We start from the raw sequence: 20120 nt of genomic DNA, 5'->3' as shown, positions 1-20120 counted from the left end.
TTTCATTTCAATTAACAGACCAGCAGGTGCTTTTTGCAGTTAGAAAGATAAGCTATCAAGGAAGAGGATGAATTTTTGGCTGACCTGTAGACACTGTGGTTTGCCTGCTGATTGGGTTCATGCCTCGCTGTACCAATTTCTAAGGTGTTAATTTAACTGTTCCTTTCTGTCGTACAGGTCTCGGCCTTGAAAAATAAACTGAAGAAGCAGTCTACAGCAACGGGTGATGGAGTAGCTAGGGCCTTTCTTAGGGCGCAGGCAGTGCTGTTTGGATCCTACAGAGATGCACTAAGATACAAACCTGTAAGCTTCTTATTTTATCTTTTTTCTTTGATTCATCACAGCAAAAAATTATAGTCTCTAAAAATAAGCTTAAATGTGTAGTCTTAAGGGTTTTCAACAAACCCACAAACTTTATAAGATGGGTATATAGGTGCCTTTGCCTTTCATACCTTGAAGGCTTGAATAATCAGTTTTATGTAACCACAGGTATTTGTTCATGGGCAAACTGCTTTTGTATTTCCATCGCTCTTTACAACTAAAATTTGACTGATGGTTAAACTCCCTCCTCCCCCCCTAGTACTTTTATGCTTCATTTCTGCCTAATGGACTAGAGGAGTTAATGTTAGGGAAGAGGCTGGTACACCTCTGAAGGCTAGTATCCACCTAGTGGAACTATTTAGGTTTAACAGGTAAATGTATCCAGTGCATCTGTGACCTGTGATACATCCTCCTTTTGTTTGATTAACGGGGCTGAAAGTCTGTCCTGGCAGAGTTCAAAATGAACGTTTCTGAGTGGAGGTTAATATTTATCAAAAGCCACTGCTTTTATACCTGCACTTAGATGTATGGAGTAGATTTGTAAAATAATTTGCTCCAGAATATTTATCTTGAGACACCATTAGTGATTTGTTGTTGCCTGGGTTTCTCTGGCATTATCCAAATCCAATCTTTTTGCAGTTTTTGTCTATGTTCAGATTTCCTGATCATCTGAATTCTGCTCTGGTTAACACAGTTGTCAGTTATTTTACATTGGATCTTATGGTGATAATAAATCAATAAATCTTAGATTTTCTTTTTTATTTCTAGATGACAGTCTGAGAGGAAGATAAAATAGACTTTCTCGTTGATTTGTGAGGCTTGTTCTTGGAAAAAAATATTTGTGAAATGCAGTGATGAGTGCCTCCGTGCAGTTCAAACATCTTTTATATAGGCTGCCTTTTGGCTGTTGATATTTCATGTACTTGCCTGTAACTGTCTCTGAATGGTGGGAGTTTTTATTTAGATGAAGGACAACCGATTCAATTCAGTCCATATAAGACTAAAATAATGTTAATAGAAGGAGATAGGAAGTGACATATGGCATATTTTCAGTAGGTGACATAGGGCAGTTATGTAATTGAGGAATCATAATGGAGTTACAGTTTGCATGAGAATCTAGTTACATTAGCTTTCCACAATGGTTATGGCCAGTTTCAAGATGTGTAGAGTCCATGGCAGGAATTGTGGCAGCATTTCAAAACTTAATCACCTTCATTTTCCTGAAAAGCTTTCCCCATTGCAGCCACCTCCAAATAGATTGTTGTAATTTGTTCCAAATGATTTCACAGAGTCTGTTTGGAAGCTACAATAATCGCAGAATTGAATTTTCTTGATATAAGGGTGAGGGGCTCTTCAGAGCCAACTCTTTGCAATCTGCCTTGGCTGCTGGTAAGCCAACAAGTTCAATTAAGTGTCTTAGACCCTTGATATACATTACATTGTATACACTTGATATACATATCAAGTGTCTTAGGCCCTTAATACAAACAACGAAACATACAGGCTGTTTTAGCATGACAAACAGTAAGCATCCACAGTGGATGCATCCACAGTTTAGCAGTGGATCACGCTAAAAAAAGGGGCTGATGTCAAAAATGGTGGATCTACTACAATAAACAACAGTAAAGTTTTGTTGCAGGAAGCTTTTCCACCATAAATTTAATGCATATACTGGTCTCTCCAACCCTCAGCATCCAACAATGCTCCACTCTCCCTTCTTCCTTCCAAGGGTGCAAGACAGAAGGAGAATGACTGTCACCCTGATAGCATGCCCAGCTGGTGAGCTGGTAGGAAGCCTTGTTGGCAGCTCTATCATCCATTGCTGCTGGGCATGCAGTGATAGCAGAGTCTGATCAATCAGCCCTTGCCAGCTGATGCTCTAGCAGAGGTAGCAACATTGCTGCCCTAGAGCACCAGCAGTTGTCAGTATTGTAGTGGCAGTGCGGGTAGTGGGAGTACACTTACAGTACTGGGACTAAAATAGTTTAAAGCTCCTGGTGCTTCAAAGAGCAGTAGAAGTGGCAGTTGTTGCTAGAGCACAGTGGTGCTTTGGTAGCAGTGGTGGCTGTAGCTACAGTAAGGTTTAATTGAATGGCAGAGACCATGATTGTTACTACTGTCAGCTAGGGTGAACCGGCTACAATGATGGCAGGGGCTCATAGGGTGGTGTGTGCTGACCAATCAGCTGTTTCCCATATGAGTGGCTTGTAGGCAACCCCATCAGTTGTTACAGCAGCAACAGCTGACTGGGCAAATCCACCATTGAGCTTGTCCGTTGACTGATGGGCTTCCCTGGAGTGTGGTGGGGCACAGGGGCTAAAGAACAGCTCTCTAACCCACTGAATGGAGACCGTACCTTTGTGGTGACTCTGTTGCACTCCGATCAGTGAGTTGTGCATGTGTGCACTTCCCTTGCAAAGAAAGATATTTTTTTCTGTATTTTCTTAGTTGGTGTAATAAAAAGCATCATCTCTGAATCAAGAATTCTAGAGTTTTGCACTTCCATTTATCAGGTTTTTGTAATGCTACAATCATTGTAGCACTACAAAAATGTGCCTCTGGTGCCTTAATCTACACCTGGTACATATGAGCAGGACAATATTGCTGAGGCTGCATGGGCAGAAATGTCCTCATCTTCTAACCTGAATTTCAATCTGGGGCTGAGCAGACAGGTCCTTTTTGGTTCAAATGTCAATGGCATCTTTAGGATTCCTAATGGGCCTCTCCCTGTTCAGATCAGTTCCTCTTTAAAAAAAAAATGCATGCACACATTCACGCACTCTTCTTTCACTGGATCAGTAATAAAAATCACCATTTGTCAGCAGTTGTTACATTCATTTCTGAGATATCAAAATTTTTCATTTTGCTGAGAATAGCATGTAACAGTGTGGAATTTCTGTTAGCAAATATTTCCATAGTGACCTCTGGATTAGCTTGTCTTTTCTGGATTATTTTCTTTTACATTTTGTCTACTCTTTTGTCTGTTTTAACTGCTTTGGTCATATATAAAAGAAAATATTTGTGATTCACTATGGGCAGCTGGTATATTTAGGGTGTATCATTTTAGAATTTCTCTGGAGATAGCAACCTGCTGGTGAATGTCATCCTGCCTCAGATTGTCATAGGCCAGTCAAAAAATAAGAAATAAAATTCAGAAAAGATTATTGTATCTAAAATGTAATAACGATCTCAAATATCATATCCTGTTCATACTAACTAATTTGGTGTACTTGTACATCCAGAAGCTAGTGTTTCTCCACATTTTTATAGATATATCTGACCTGTATATGTTATAAAATAAAATGCTGTCCACAGCATCTTTTGTCAAATTACTATGTTATATTTTCAAAGATTCTAATTTACATACCATATTTACCCAAATCCAAGACAACTCCAAATTTAAGACAGCTCCCCAATAATTAGATTCTACACAAGGAAAATGTATACGCTTGTTATAATTTGCCATGTATAGACTCTAATTACTGGAGGGTTGTCTTAAATTCATCCCACACCATTGCTGCAAGAGGGCAAGCAGAAGCAGGAAGGAAGATGTGTGGTGTCAGGCATGAAAGCAGTCAAGCAGCCTCTTGGCCTCCCCTGCTGCATACTCCCTCTCTTCAGGTGCTTGTGCCTCCCAGCTCCTGTGCCCTCTGGTGCCTGCCCCCTTCTGCCATTTGCCCCTCTACCCTCCATGGCTGCTTACACTGAGTTATGGCTGCAGCTCCAGCTCTGGCCCAGGGCATGAAGCATGTGCTGGCTCCCCAGCCTGGCCTAGGGCTAGTGATGGGGCTTGAGCTACCACCACTGCAGCCACTGTTGCTGGGCTGGGCAGAGGCTGGAGCTGGAGCTTCCATGCCCACCTTGTACTCAAATCCAAGATGAGAGGGAAAAAACCTTGTCTTGTATTTGAGTAAATACAGTTATTTGTATCATGATGGCAAAGTCTTTTATCTCAGTGTTACCAGGTTGGATTTGACCCACATTAATAGTGGTAAAGTAGGGTTGTATGACCCAACAGTTTTTCAAAGACCATGAAGTGACTTGGTCTCAGTTCTCCCTTTTGTGAACATATATTACATTACACAAAATCAAAATTCAGGTGGCACTAATTGGCATTCTCAGAAGAGAATTGTCCCAAACTGAATGGGTACAGAACCTCTTCCTTCAGATTTTACAGTAATGGGTTATAAAGCAATCATGAAGTATAATCTCTCTTCATTTTGACTTCACATAATATTTCATCTTGGAAATATAAAAAGATAACTTTAAAAAAATTCACTGCATAATTTTGAAATAATTATGTTATAAATAAAATAATCACATTTTTAGACCCTGTGTTGGTTATGTGGAATCTTTTTTTTTTTTTTTTTTTTTTTTTAAGAATTACAAAATAGTTGTGTTAAAGTACACTTTTAAATTGGGGGTGCTATTGCTTGCTTCTCAGTCAATAGCATTATTTAGAGTGGTAAAGTTTTCCCAATAACATTGTGTTTTGAATGAGTTCAGTCTGAAACATGGAACAAGTGTTATTAACATTAACATTGAATGAAAGGACATCGTTGGTAGTGTCTGCACACATCCAACACTTCTTTTCACACCACACATTGTTTATCACACTAAATTCTTGTTCCATGGTACTAGTTGCTTCCGGTAAGCATTTGCTCCAAGTTGGAGAAAATTCTCCTTGGTACAGTAATATGTTGTGACCAAAAGCTTGTAGTCATTACAGAAAATTGGAAAATTTAAAAAATAATTGGGTAGAAAATTTGGACTGTTGCATAATAGACAGGATATGTATTTACTTGAGAAGCAAAGGAAGAATAAGTGGGTTCTTTATTTGAAGAATAATCATAAGAAATACAGAAAGGGAGCAGAAAGAATTCACTGCTCTTCTTTTGCAGCAAAGAAATAATATAAAACACTTAGGTAGTTCCCAGTGCAGAAGGGTTATTTTAGTAATGTTCATCAGACTGATATATTCTCACTCCCTTAAATGGTACAACTGTGACATTTAAGATTATTTTCTACCCTTTACAAATATTTTACTTTTTTGTTGTGTTTCCAGAATTCTGATAGTGCGGAGGAGAAGAAAATAATAAAACAGATTAAATTTCCTTTATTTCTTTGCAATTTCATAAATGACTATGAAAATAGTTAATGTAATGAAAACTAAGCTTCTTCAATAGGTCACTGGACTATGTTCGCTTTGTACGTAACTCCTGTACAAACTGAAATAAAATTAATTTTGACATTTTGGGCCAGACTCCGTGCTATAAAACTGATTTAACTAGCTCAGAGAGGATCTCTTGAAAAGGTAATTTTCCAGCAGTCTAAAGCTGTATAAAGGCAATTTGGGTGTTTCCCCTTTCAGTTGCCAAGAAAAGAGCCATGGCAGCTATAAAGGAAGGTGGCTATAATGTCACTGTGCCACACCAATCCTCAACTGCTGTTTGGCCCGCTGGGCTGTTTGCAGTTGTTGGGAACTAGAATAGCCCTTAGTTTGCTTTAACTCAGCCTAGGTTTCCATCCCTGCTGAGACATCAGGGAATTTCAAGGGTGAGTTTTAAGCCACCTGTGCTGGCATACAAACCCATTTCAGAACAGCTGCAACCCAGGATTAGCCCTCTTCTCAGTCTTCCTTTTCAGATTTTAGGCATTGTAACATCTGAGCATTTACCAATGAGTAATGTTACACAGCGATCCCAATTTTGCAACCATATAAAGAGAATGCATAATGTAAATTAAAATGTAATTTACACATCAGTTGCAAAAATTATATTAGTATAATAAGTATCATTTTTTAGACCGTTCAATTATATTGGTACAATAAGTATCATTTTTTTTTTATACTGTTACATTCATTTTGTACATCACCCAGATCTTACCTAAAACAATTTTGTAGTACCCATTCATTTGCATTTGCATTTGCTGTGCATTTCAAGTTATTGTTGCACCAGCACCAAGTTTGGCTTATGAGATTTCTATAAAAATAACATCCATTCATTAGGCCAAAAGCAAAGATACATTGCCTTAGACCTTCAAGTTATCTTCTCAGCAGTACTAGCTTCTTGGTATAGGCTGAGAGCATCTACTCCTAGGACTAGTTTTTGTTCTAAATGTCCTAAGTTTTCACGAGTGATGTCACAAGCTTATCATAGCGTAAAGCTTCGCTTGGGTTAATTCCCTTGCTGTTTTAATGGTAAGTATTTCTTCCCCTAACAGGGAGGTAACTTCAATATCTTTTTCTTTTGCACAACTTAATCTTTGTTGGCTAACTTTTTTGAAGAAAAGCCAAAACTTTTAGGGTAGAAAATAAATCACAGCTGTTGTTTATATTCTTTAAACTTCTAATGAGATATGTTTTTGAGGAAGATGATTTATTTTTTCATTGTATGTAAAATAGATTTTTTTTCTCCCCACTTTATCGTGATGAATTACATTTTTATCACACCAGTGTACTTTTCGCCAACATTTTTCACAAATTAGCAAACAGTTTTTCTTCTTTACTTATTTTCTTGATGATGTCAAATTTTGTCCTTAACGTACACATAACTCTACCCCCATTCATTTCAAGCATTCACCCTTTTCTTTGCAAGAATCAGTCTGTTTTCTTATCCACTTTTCCTGTTCTGGACACAGTTTAGAGTAAGCATGCCAGATTGGGCAAGAAGTTTCTATTCCATGAGGTAGCTTATTTAGCTGACTGGTGTTAGGGTCTGTTTAATAATAAAGATTGGTGGTCTTTAATTTTATGTGCAGGATTTCACCAGTGGAATGTGTAGCCCTCCTTTCTTCTAAGGCAGGGGTTCTCAACCCTTGGGCCATATCTGTCCACCGGCACTGAGTCATCCAGCCCATGGAACTTCTCATGGGCCCGTGGGAAACCCTACAAGCCAGGACCATGCATGCTAAATTGGGCATGCAGCGTGGTACAGGACCTGATCCTGATGTGTGGGGCCAGGCAGGTGTGGCACAGGGCCCCAGAGTCTGATCCCAGTATGTGGGACTAGAAGGGGGCAACACGGGTTCCTAGAGCCCATTCCCAGCAGGCGGAGGTGGCATGGGGCCCTAGAGCCTGATCCTGGTACATAGAGTTCAATCCAGCCTGCAGACCAGCCCCAGGCCACTCATCTAGTCCAGGGGCCAAACGGTTGAGTGCTGCTGTTTTGGGCACTCCGTAGGTGTCAGCAGTCAGGCTTTTTGGTTAGACCTGGTATGGTATACACATTCACTTTTTTGGTGCAGCAGAAGTATGTGTTTATTGTTTGTTTTAATTAATGTTTCCAGAATTACCTATTATACTTTTGAGGGCAGGCATCCTTTGCAGTGGAAGGTGATTTACCTTTTCTGTCAAAATTTAAGCATGAGATTAATAAAGGACACAGTTTAAGGCCCTCGTGGAGAAAAATAAATTAGATTCAGGAATAGCTCGTAAGATGGTACTGCTATGCATGGTGCCACCCTACCATCCAAGTAGGAATTGTAGCTTGAGCATTATACTAAGGGTTATCACTGGCTACAGATCTTGGTCTGGTAGGGTCTTCAGTAGAGTTGATCTGTGACTAGTGTGGCTAGCAGGCCTTTTAGATTTTGCATTAGGTCAGTACAGTAGCTAGAGACCATTAAACTCAACCATTTGTTTGTAAATTTTATTAAGACCTGTCCAAGTAGGGACAGCAATAAAGCTGTCTTTTCTTCTTAGTTGTTATCTATTTCTATAACTGCTACGATGTTATTTTAATGTCAGAAACTAGTATTTTCTTCTGGTAATATTAATTATCTTACCATCTTTAAACACTTGGTGTTTGTTTAATGATACAGAGTTGAGCTGACCCCATGCTCTCATAATGTAACCAAGATAGAGGTACTATACATCAAACCTGAATTAAATATGTTAGAGAGGCCTTATATTAACAATACATAATGTCTGTTACAAATGTAACTTCTTGTTAGATAAAGGAAATCGAGTGCAATACATCTAAAGTAAGGAATTGAAATGTGTATTTATTGTTCTGAATACATATTTTCAGATTTAGAAGGCAAAATATTACTGCTAATCTAGATTGATTTTACTTTTAATAAGTCACAGTTTTAGTTTAATGTTTCATGTTTAACTCAGGTATTCTGAGTGTGTAGAAATAAATTACTTAAAATGTGAATGCAGCTTAGAGAACAGATTCCTGCTGTGTGCAGCAACCCATGAAAGGGGAAAAAAATTCTATAGCAACTGTTGTTAAAAGGATATCTTGTTTGGGCATAGATCGTTTGGTCTGGGTATTAGCTGTCTACTTTTCAGTATGGGATCCCTACTGGGTTTAGATCGAACTTGCTTTGAAAGTACATTGTAGATCAATACTAAAGGGCTATTAGATTGTGCAGTGGTTAAATATCAGTGGAGCATCCCTCCAAAATTCAGGGACTGAATTTATTCAATTGTAGCTAAAACCAAATCTACATTACAAATATGTTTCAGAAAACCTACTGAGCTATTTTTATTTATATTTAGTAAGTCACTCCAGTATTTTCAATAAAAATCTTCTGAGTCCTTTATGTTTGCAATGATGAAACCATTTGTAAAGAATGTCAGGGTTACCCCTAAAACAATTTGGTATTAATCAGAATAGCTGAACAGATAAAATATGAGACATTTGGGCTTGAAAAACTCTGCAGTACAAGTTAAATTTTTAGATGGAGATGCAGTGGGGCAATAGATGCTGGTTTTGGCAGAATTCCTAAATTAAATCTCTTGAGTTGGGTAGAGGTTTTCAAACTACTGAACCTTTTAAAGCAAGGCTGCTTAAATAGATGGGAATAATATCACCATAATATATTCTTAAAGACCTGCTTTTTAATGTAATCTGATTCCATTTTAAATAAAATTACAGTTATAGAATAGGAAGGTGGTTAACAGTGTTAGTCTGAAGTCAGGCAGAAGGTAAAGAAGGGTAGTACCTTGGGCCGCTGACAGACATGAAAAAACAACAACAGCGCTTTACTGGAAGAGGAAGTGCATTAGTTTAGCCTGGCTCCTCAGCATCGGTAAGATCACATGCTTCAGCGGGGCTTTTTGGCACTTTTATCTAAAAGCTGATTCGATCAGCTATTAGATCAAAGTGCCAAAAAGCCCCCCTGAAGCATGTGATCTATATAGACATTGGGTGATTCAGGTCAAACTAACGCAATGCGCCGTGCTCAGCACAGGGGCATGCCAAACTTAAAGTAAAGCACTGTTTTAGTTTTTTTCACTTCTGCAAGCAGCGTTAAAGTCTAAATCTTATGGCACCGTTATGCTGCTTATAAATCAAAATTGGGCAGTTAAGGGGGGATGTAGATTCATTACTAAGTAGTGCTAACTAGAAATATTGTGTGTTCATGGGTGCTGGAGAGAACAACACCCAAAGTTTCTGTAAAACTTTGTAATACTCCTAATTCCTCCTATGCCATATGCATTCCCTTATGCTGGGAGCTAGACTCTTATAAAGGAATGTATTGGAAAGGGGAAGTTTCTTTGCACCATTTTCCCATTCCTGTTACTTTCCATCGTAGGAGACATGGCTTAGTCATATTTTCAAAACCCAGTATTTGAAAATCATTATTTTCTTTATTTCAGATTCTGTGGTGTTTTCCCTAATGCATGGGTTACATCATAGGAGGTGTTCTGTTTTCATATAAGTTGCTTATTCATTTACAAAATATGTCTCTCTGAAAATTTCTAGGCGCAATTATTTTAAAAAGAAGAAAGAAGCACTTACTAAAAGCTGACTCAATGTCAACACCTCTACCAGGAAAAAAAAGCATAAAACTGTTATAGGCCATTTCCTCAAAGAAAAATAATTCTAAATAGGTAGATCTCGAAGCATGCAACTTGAAATCTGTTGCACTAACAGAGGAACTAATTAAAAGACTTTTAAAAAAAATATATTAGTCATTTACATCTTAATATGAGCCCTTCAGCTATCTTAGTAATTGTGATGACTTCTCTGAGAAGCCCTCAGCCATCAGAAGGGTATATGGCAATTGGAAGGTGTTCAGTAACAAGTGGAACAAAGAGACTGAAGGATTTGAGGTACAATAGTTTTTTTAAGGTATTTGGTATGTTGTTCATTCAGAGTCAACACTTGCTACAGCCTGTACAGATTAGCTGAAGTAACTTTAATATTAGTCTCTGTGTCTTGAAAGCTGATGCCAACAAAATAACAATGACCATGAAAAGCATTTTACCTTCCCCATAAAGGAGGGGAGGCTTATGCTGTCTAAGGCCATGTACAAATGCTCATTCCTTGCAATGTAAAATTTCCACTGCTAAGAATTATTTTGGGAGAGGGAATAATACAGACTTTCAGTCTATAACCATATGCCTCTCCCTTGCTCCTTGTGTCTCCCTGAGAAGGGATGATCTTGTCCAGGGAAAAAATGGGCTGTGCCAAGCCTCCCAGACCAGGGGTGGGGGCTGGAGTAGTCAGGCAAAGTCCCTTGGCCACTTCTCACACTGGGGACTCCAAAATGAGAAGCATGCAGGGGGGATGCTGCTCCCTGCGCGTGGCTCTCGGTGCCTGGTAGAAACTGAACATCTGCACGTGCCTAGGTAAGGTTAATGAGCTTTTTAGGCGTGTTGTGTTCTCTACGTTCTAAGATACAGCAGAGAATTTAAGCACCAGGGATTTTAGCGAGACTTAACAATAAGCATGCACTTTACTGATTTAGGGTTGGGCTTACACATATTTGCACATACTTCATTGACCTGGGACTCGAGAGATGAGTTTCTAGTCTTTTGAAAAGTCAAGATGCAAGTGAAAAATTGAGGAGGAAGTTCTTGGTAATATCAAAACAAGGTATTAAAATGACATGACAGTGGCTTCAGTGTACTATTTCTTAGGTAACATTTTAACCATGTAAAATAAATATAACACATAAAGATCATTTGAAGCTAAGGTCTTGTTACACAGTAATTTGGGGGGCTCTTAATACCAGGATTGTCCACACATTAACGCCTGAAACTAGTTTTAAGCGCTCATTATGCAGTTCAGAGTTATGCCACTCCAGGGCAGGATTATCTTTGATCCACATTACCCAGCTTGTGTTGCACTAAGATGTAGCCACTCTAGGCTGTGCCCTTGTGTAAACACCACACCTGCCGTCCTTCCCCACTGAACCCTATCAGATCCACTGCCCTCCCCAGCACCCAAAATCCTTGCTTATTGCCCCCCCCCCCCACTTACTTGTGCCTGCCTGCATTGTCTATCCAAGGGAGCAGGCAGGGAAAGGTTAACCCGCCTGCGCCGCTACTGCCACGCTGAAGGGTTATAACCTGAATGGGAAAGGATGTGGGGGTGGGGGGAGGAATCCCAGGGCAGGGTGGAAGCCAGGAATTGAGGCGGGGGCAATTCTTACCCTTCAGTCCTCCAGGCTTCTGATGGCATGAATGTGTGACTGCTCCAAACTCCAGCTAGCACTAACACAGATCAACATATGTGGGGCTCACTATGTAAGGGATAACAACTCCCTGAGTTAGGGCTACTTTTGGACAAAATAATATGTTGACATAAATCAACCTGGGGAAACACGTTCTGATTATCCTGAGGCATTAAACTGCACCATAAACTAGAATTATGGGAGAACGTATGTAAAGTAGCACCTGAGGTTGCTGGAGGTAATAGGGTTAGAAACAGGAGGAGGGAGTCATCATGGGCATAAATTTGTCTTAAAGTGGCTAGTAGTTTGTCTGAAAGGTTTCTCTCTTTCATTATTGTAAGGATCCAAAAGCTGGTTGACTTTGATCCTTTTTCTTCTCAGTGCCTGAGGCGTCTTTTACCCAATCCTGACACTTCACAATGTGTAAAATACTGTGGTAATAAAATGTTCTACTAGTTAGCTCAGATGTGGCTTCTTATATTACATATTGGACCCGATATTCTGCTTACATCGCGACACCTGCCACTTTTCTCAACAGAGGGAGGTTCTGGCACATATGTGTGTTGAGTGTGGCAAGTTGCAGCCCCTTTTCTGCCTCCTCCAGGACCATCTTCTGAGGTTCTCAGTGCACCTCTCCCCATACGTCTTCTGTTATGCACTCCCCATCCGTGGCCCCACCAATTCCTGGGACATCCTGGTCAACTTCCTCCTGGCTCTGCCCAAAGTAGCCATCTACCAGACCAGGAAGAAGGCAGAGTTTCACAGGTCATCATCCACAGACTCCTTCAACTCATTCTGGGGGGCAGTGGGGACTGGCTGATGTGGTCTGCATAGTGCCCCCCTCTGGATCCCTTGTTTTTAACCTGTGGTCTTATTCCCTTCCATGTTTTCTCTTTATTTGTCCCCTGTACTCAGTAGTTATATCCCCAGTGGCCTCCCTTATTAAAGGAGGCTTACAGTTTTCTGTGATGGGCCTAAGCCCATGATCTTTTGGCACATCAAACAGGCCTGTGTCACATACTGGCAAAGAGAGGATGCTGAAAGGGACAGTGAATTGGGTAGGACCAGGCGCTTTTTCCATTGTTCCTCTCTCACTTGCAGTCACCAGCATTTAAGGTATAGAACATTCTAATTCAGAGGATATATCCCTAACTCCCATGCTCAATAGCTACTGATTTTCTTTTCCTCCAAAAATGTGTCTGATCCCTCTCTGAATCTGGTTAAACTGTCAGCTGCGACTAGTTTCCAGTAAATACTGTATGCATTTATCTGGTTATTTCCCTAAATGCTTTTGCCGTAGTTTCTCAGTTCCATACACAGATCTTTAAGATTTTCCTCATAAGCCAAACATTTTGCTGCATTAAAATTTTCTCTGGCCTCCTACTTCTGTTTTTTCTGAGCTTTATTATAACATAGTTTTTAGGTGAAACAGATAATGAAATTATTGAAAGAAAATAGTAATTCTTTCACTTCTCTGTTTAAGCAGATTAACTGTGTACATATCAGTGTTGTTATAGTAAGCACAACAAATATAAAAATATTTTGGTGATTATTCATGACATTTTGCAATATGCTCACAATGTCTGGTTACTGCTACTCTAGATTTGTCTGCCACTAAATCAGAGCAATATTGTATTGTATTTGAGATGCATAAAGTAAGCAAATTCAGAATCAAAATGTATGAAGATAGTCTCATTTTTGTCTTTACAGTATCTTTTCTTCTTGTCTCTCCCTACTTTTATTTGAGATTCCAGAAGTACAAATGTGTTTTAAAGGGAAGTAACTGTATATACTAGCTTTTAAGGAGAAAAAATGATAGTGGGAAATTCTAAATGAACCAATACATAAGAGTTACCCTCTAACTCACTTTGTTTAAATTTAGGGAGAGCCTATCACTTTCTGCGAGGACAGTTTTGTGAAGCATCGTTCCAGTGCTGTTAAGCAGTTCCTGGAAACTGCAGTGAATCTTCAACTTTTTAAACAGGTAGGATATGATAAGATGGCATATGTGCTCTCCTCTCTGCATCTATCAGGCCCCTTCTACATGTTACAGGTATCATACGATTAACTGATTAATTGCGCAGTTACATTAAGACCACTACACGTGCGAAGTAGCAATGACGCAATAAAAAGCTCCAATCAGCCATACAGTTAGACCTAAAAAAATGTGTACTAACTTTTATAGCTGGTTGCTATTAAGCTTTAATTTTTATGTGTAGCAGGGTCTCTTCTGTGCCTGGGAGCCCAATCAACTGACAGGGCTCCCAGCCGCAGGAATTCATTCTGCCCAGTTGCAAACCCCTGGATCTTAGAGAGCAATACTCAGGGATGTATGAAACCCCTGGACCCACACGGTGCTTGGTGCCAGCTGTACTGCACACCTAGCTGAACTGAGAGTCCTGCACCTGATGGTCTCTCAATTTCGGCTGTGCCTGGTCCCTATAGCTGGGAACTTGCTTCTTGCCAGTGCAGAGGGAGCACAGGATTGGGTTATCCCTATGCTGGCAAGAAGGCGTGATTTGGATCTAATGCATGATCCCACAATCATGCCTCCTGCCATGTGCCATATGTGGCATGGCAGAAGGTGCAATTGTATGGATCACACATTAAATCCAATAACGCCTTTACCTGTACATGTTGAGGGGGCATCAGTATTTGAAAGCACTCAAGAAGATCAGTTGGAAATGTAAAAAAGAATGGGAATAACAAATGTTTAACTCCACTGAGTGTACAAAGGGGTATATGTTGCAGCCATGTCTGTATAAGAAATATAGAGACATTTGGTATATCCCTGAAACATGGAAGATACCATGTTTTAGTCATTTGGAAATGTAAACTTCACTGCTAACCAAGAAAGAGGAATTTTTTTACCTCCCTGACTAAAACTGGACACCTCCAGGGATGAAGCATGCCCACTCAGCTTATCAGAGATCAACTCTTTCACAAAGGGACTCTAAATAACCATGGGGAAAAAACTCCCACCCTCTATATCCCCTGTGCAAAATGAAGTTTCTTTTCTACCTGGGAGAACTCTTACAATCTTTGCATTCTCCTCAGCCTGAAGAAGGGTGTTTGGATCAAAAAAGTTGCTAAGAAAGGAATTTTTTTGCTACTATTTTGTTGGTCTAATAAAAGATATCACCTCTAACCCAAGAGTATTGTTTGAGTGAACCAAGAACTGTGCCAGTGCTGTTGTGTCTCCATCACAATCAGATGCATCTCTCTCCAGAACAAGTTAACAACTCTTCTGAAGAGAAAAAAGCAAGGAGCTCTCAGCTTCAGGGATCTCTTCAGTACTGATTTATTGGCAAAAGACCTAAGCATCTAACACTCTATCAGATGGAGATTTCATTTGATTTATAGATTGGATTTTAACTGTATTTATAGCTTTGACAGAATTCACAGAATAGAGAATTTTATAAAGAGAAATTTATAAAGTCAAGGCTTCATCCAGCTAAGTACCTTCCTGGCTTCAAGAGTTATCAAATAGAAACCGGAGAATCTATATATTTAGGTTGACCATAAGGAAACTGAGGACATCTGGGACACTGCCTCTCCATCTTATGCTCTCACAAGTCCCTGGAGGCAAGGCAGGGTGGCGTGGTGCCTGCCTGCCTACTTGCAAAGCACTCCTAGCCAGACTGTGCCTTTGCACCCCTATATTTTCGGGGTGCCCATTATAAATCTCAGCAGTCAGCTGAGACCAACCTCAAATCCAGGACTGTCTCAGCTAAACCTGGAGATATGGTCACCTTATATATATATACATGTGATGACTGTAGGTGTTGTAGGGCTTGCTGCTACTGCCCTGAGCTTGTTTTCCTACAGGCGGTGACAGGGTGAACCTTGGCTTCAGATCACCTGGTCTGCCAGGAAGTTGGTCTTATGTTTCTCACCTGCCATGACTTTGGTGATGTTATATTGCTAGGAGGTAATGCCCAAGGTGATCCTACCCAGTCTCAATCCCTGTTTTCTTCTGTGGGGCTCCAAACCTCCCTTTTACCCCACCCTAGCCCCTCCAGATGGCACTCATAGTTCTCTGCAGCCAGATCTTAATGCTGCCTGTTGGTCAATTGTTCCACCCTCAGCCACCAGGGTGACCGTCAGCTTTAGTTAGGCATGCACCTTTCCAGGGCTGGCCCTGGCCTGTACTCAAATATCTAAAAAAAAGAGAAAAGCAAAACCCAACTGCTCTCAGTCTCTCTGTCAGACTCAGTCCATATCCCCTTCACTTGGGGTCAGGCTGTCATGTCCAAATCACAACAAAAAAGCGCAGTTAATCCAGTCACTGATTTTCACAATCCTGCCCTGGCTTACTTGTGAGCATTCACAGTCCCAATCTCTCCTATGTGCAACGAGGCTCTAACCTCAAAACAGCAATTCTTGTGGCCTCTCCCCCGGATCCTCAGCTGTCACTCCGCTCCAGGGATTATCAGAAGCCTTGAGTGTGCAGGCCTCCACCTGCCTCCTTCTCAAGATCCATACCCAATGTTTCTCGGCAGGTTTCGCAACACTTGCCTGCCGGGTTGCTCAGCCGCTCCTCTCTCTGCGGCTTGCAGGGAATCGACCCCGCTCTGCCCTTCTCTGGGGCCAGAAATACCTCTGAGCAGCCTCCCTTCTCCAATCCAGAGTGAGATGTTGCTCTGGAAGTGTGGTGATTGCTTTTCTTCCCTTCCGGTCTCCAGCTGCAGCCCCACCGGCCCTCCATGCTGTTAAGTGTTGCTTGCTTTCACTTTCCCTGTCTGTTGCTGCCGGCTGCTTTTCTTCTCCTGACTTCCCCTGCCCAACGTGTAAGGCACCTCGGAGCTTTTGTTTACTCTCTTTCACTCCTTCTCAATACAGTATAACCTCATAAATCTAGCATGCTCAGTACCAAGCACCTGCTGAAATTTGAAAATTCTGGATTTTTGAAACCAGAGCAGCAGCCCAACGGGGGGGAGGGGGAGGGGGAGGTGGAAGGAAGCAGCAGCTGGTCCCGGAGCGGTGGCTGCACGTGGAGTGGAATGGAATGGTGGTTGGAGGCAGCAGCCGCCACGTGCAAGCTTCCCCGTCTGTGGCCAGTCCCGGAACAGCAGCCAGACGTGGAGCAGCAATGCAGGGTGGTGGAGGTAGTGGCCACTGCCACGTGCAATTTTCCACTTCCATATCCTGCTGTAGCATATTTTTTTTAAGTGCCGTATTTTCAAGAATTCCAGATTTTTGATATCCATATTCGTTAGGTTATACTTTATTGAGCCTGGATGAGCCTAAATTGCTGTTTTAAGGAGGAGCTGCACAGAGCAATAATAACTTTAATTGTAGTCTTCCCACAATGTGACTAGCTTCAACTAAATTTGTTAAATGCTTCTTTCCATGACACGATCTCCTGCTCTTTTTCTTCACCCTCCTTTCCATTTCCTTATATAGTTGTGGTGTTCGACAAAACACTGAGAAAAAAAATAGGAAAACTTCCTAAGGGCAGGGTGAGAGAACTTCTAAAAAAAATCCTGGTGTGCTTAAGGCTGACTCCAGTGGGTTCAGATATGGCAGTTCATGCTTAACTAATATGTTGGCTTCTTTGCGGTTGTATTGCCATAATAAATAAGGAAAAATTACTGGATGTAGGATTTTTTAATTCTGTATTAAAAATGGGTACATTTATATCCAGCATTACAGAGATATTTTACACATTATTAAATGTCTAGAACAAGACCAGTCAGAGAACAAGTTATACAACATTTGAACATTGTTATTCGGCTTTTAAAACTAGCATTAAAAACCTTCAGCCCCCAGAGGCATTAATAGATATCTTACATATGCTGAAATATTTGAATTATGATTGGACTGTATCCTCAGGTTAGTATATTGGTGCTGTTTTTAATAATAAACACAGGGCCTTTCCTTTAACTTTGATATTTTGTGGTTCCTCGTACTTCTCTAATCCACAACCCAAGCTGCCTCTTCTTCATCAGTTCCCCCATGACAACTGGGCTGCTATCAAGGTTGTTTGTGTTTTAAAAGCTAAGTTGAGCGTGTTTGTTTCCTGATAATGAGCATCTTTAATAGCAAAAAATAATATGTAAATGCAGCCTAGACAACCAGGTTGGGGTGCCTGGTTTTTTAATGCATTTCTTTACGTAAATTACATGCAGGCTCTATATCTGCTACCATCATTGGCAGATTCTAGAACATTCTGGAAGTGGGCATACATGAAGGTGATCATGCCACCAGGGAATTGAACCAGTTGTGGAATGTGATCTTTACTTAATCAGTTGGAAAAGACAAGGCGGCTTTTGTCCAACAGAAATCCATGCCCTGCCACCAAAGTCAATGGTACTTCTTAGTGGCTCCATTGCTTCAGTGTAGTGTATTGTCCCTGGAGAGAAGCTAAATCAAGCACCATTAAATGGCTCTTTCAACTCCCACTACAGTGCAGGCCCTATTAACAACCTTAACTTTGCCCTGAAGTGATTCTGTACTGTGAACGCACAGTTATGATTCATTGGTTTCAGTGTTTCTGGTCCCAGATCAAATTGAACTGACGTTTAAAGATGCTTTAATTTTTTTCATGTTGTTTCTTCATAGTATCTCTAGAAGACCAATGCCTGTATAATGGAAATCAATGGGACCTCAGTGTAGCCATTTTATAGAATCTTTTTGCAGTGCAGAATGTGGCCATTATTTCTCCATTGACTTGGCATTATTTTTAAACTGAAAGAACTCTCTATATAATAAACTTCATAGCCCTAAAAGCGCTTGATGCTCTTCTTTATAGTACGTTTGCTGACTGGACTTTTAGCTTTTCCCTAGACCCATTAAAGACTTTTCAATTTTTAAACCAAGCTAGCTTTATTGTTCAATTCTTAAAAGGGATTTTATTTCATTAAATGAGGCTTTGTACCTGGGAACAGGTCCTTATTTTTAATAAATAATTCAGGTATGACAATTTTACCTTCAGGCTGAAGAGCATGTATTATCTTAGATTTAATAGTTGTGTTATTCCTTTTGTCTCTACTGCTTTTTTCAGCCTGGGGACTGGCATTTTAATGTTTGATAGCTAGATGCTGATTTTTTCCAGTCCTAAGCAACCTGTTTTTTTAATTCAGAGGACATTGCAATACTTTTGTTAAACCTGATGTTAGAAGACTGAAAATTAGCTATTTGTTTAGCACATTAAACATTATTTATTGAATTTTATTTTGGATAAAAATATCAACATCCATTCTTAGGAAATATCTGTACAAGCCTGAAGATTCACAAAGGTATATACAGTTTACCAAACATAATTTCTACTATATCCTATATTATGATATTTTCCCTAGCATTGAGACCAAACAGTTGACTAGAAAATGAGAATAGATGTGGCATTAAAAGGAAAAGTATATAAAAAAGATATTAAAAAATATTGCAAATTATTTAAATTTAAATAATTTGAGGTTTAATAGGTAAGTGGCATGTTGCACTTTCTCCAAAAGTCAAGGGATTTAATGCAGATGAGAGCCAAGTCATTGTGTTTACTGTTCTATACTTATTTCATGTGCATAATTGTTACTATAATTTTATTCATACATTTTCTTGCTTCTGTCATACAGCCCATTTGTAACTGAATAGCTAATGCTTCCCTGTATTTTGAATTAGTTTTATTGCAGTGTATGCTTTTCATTTCTGTAACTTGCATTCTCTAAAAGTGTAGTCCACCAGCTTTCTCCATCTTGGATGTTAGCTCGGTTATGTGAGACTCCCTCAGCTTTTTCAGAATTTTGACTCTAGGAAGACAGCAGTAGCAGGGAAGAGGACAGACAGATCAGGTGTCTCTGAGGTTTAAATGCTGTAGTCCAAATACTTCTGTCGGTTGCTTCTTGACTCTCATCTGGGATGTGACTGGGATTTAATGCCCTCTGTCTAGCCACTGATTATGTCCTTTTCATTCTTTCCCCTGACATTAGCCGTTTCGGTAAATTGCCTATGCTATGGACCTTTTCTTCATCATTCTGATGCATTTTTTTGCATGCCTGTTTATTATTTCAGTACTTTGGTGTGTATTTTCCTTTCTTGGTGCAACAAAACCCCATCAGGATTACAACAGTTTTTTCTATCGGTGAATTGTTCAGAAGAAGAAAGCACACTGCTCAGCAGCTTTAACCCATGCAGAAGAGCCGTGCAACAGAAAACAGTGCATGTTGCTGTGTCTACCTAGAAATCAATCTGAGTGCACAAGGGGTAGTACACATATATCTACTTGTCATGCCAGGGGAAACATCTCCCAAATCTCCCTGGAGCATCCAAGGGAGCTACCTGTAAGTCTGGCAAAGAAAGAGGAGACCAGAGTGTACAACATATGCATATGTCAAAAGAGTCTGGTGCTCCAGACCAGTGCATAAGAGTAACTGCATGCTTCACCCATCCCA

At 40.2% G+C, this 20120-nt stretch overlaps 1 protein-coding gene across 3 annotated transcripts in view; it reads left to right on the top strand.

Moving 5' to 3' along the window:
• The window catches only part of DENND1B (DENN domain containing 1B), a 290895-nt gene that overhangs the window by 226335 nt on the left and 44440 nt on the right, over positions 1-20120 (top strand). For all 3 annotated transcript variants that reach the window (XM_019491193.2, XM_014602934.3, XM_059728432.1), the window contains 2 exons: positions 178-303; positions 13616-13717. In XM_019491193.2, the coding sequence (XP_019346738.1) occupies positions 178-303; positions 13616-13717 (228 nt within the window). The remainder of the gene's footprint in view (positions 1-177; positions 304-13615; positions 13718-20120) is intronic.

Source organism: Alligator mississippiensis, chromosome 5 (assembly GCF_030867095.1).
Source record: "Alligator mississippiensis isolate rAllMis1 chromosome 5, rAllMis1, whole genome shotgun sequence".
Classification (NCBI taxonomy): Eukaryota; Metazoa; Chordata; order Crocodylia; family Alligatoridae; genus Alligator; species Alligator mississippiensis.
Note: the sequence above shows the minus strand (reverse complement) of the source record. Positions and strands in the feature narration are given on the sequence as shown.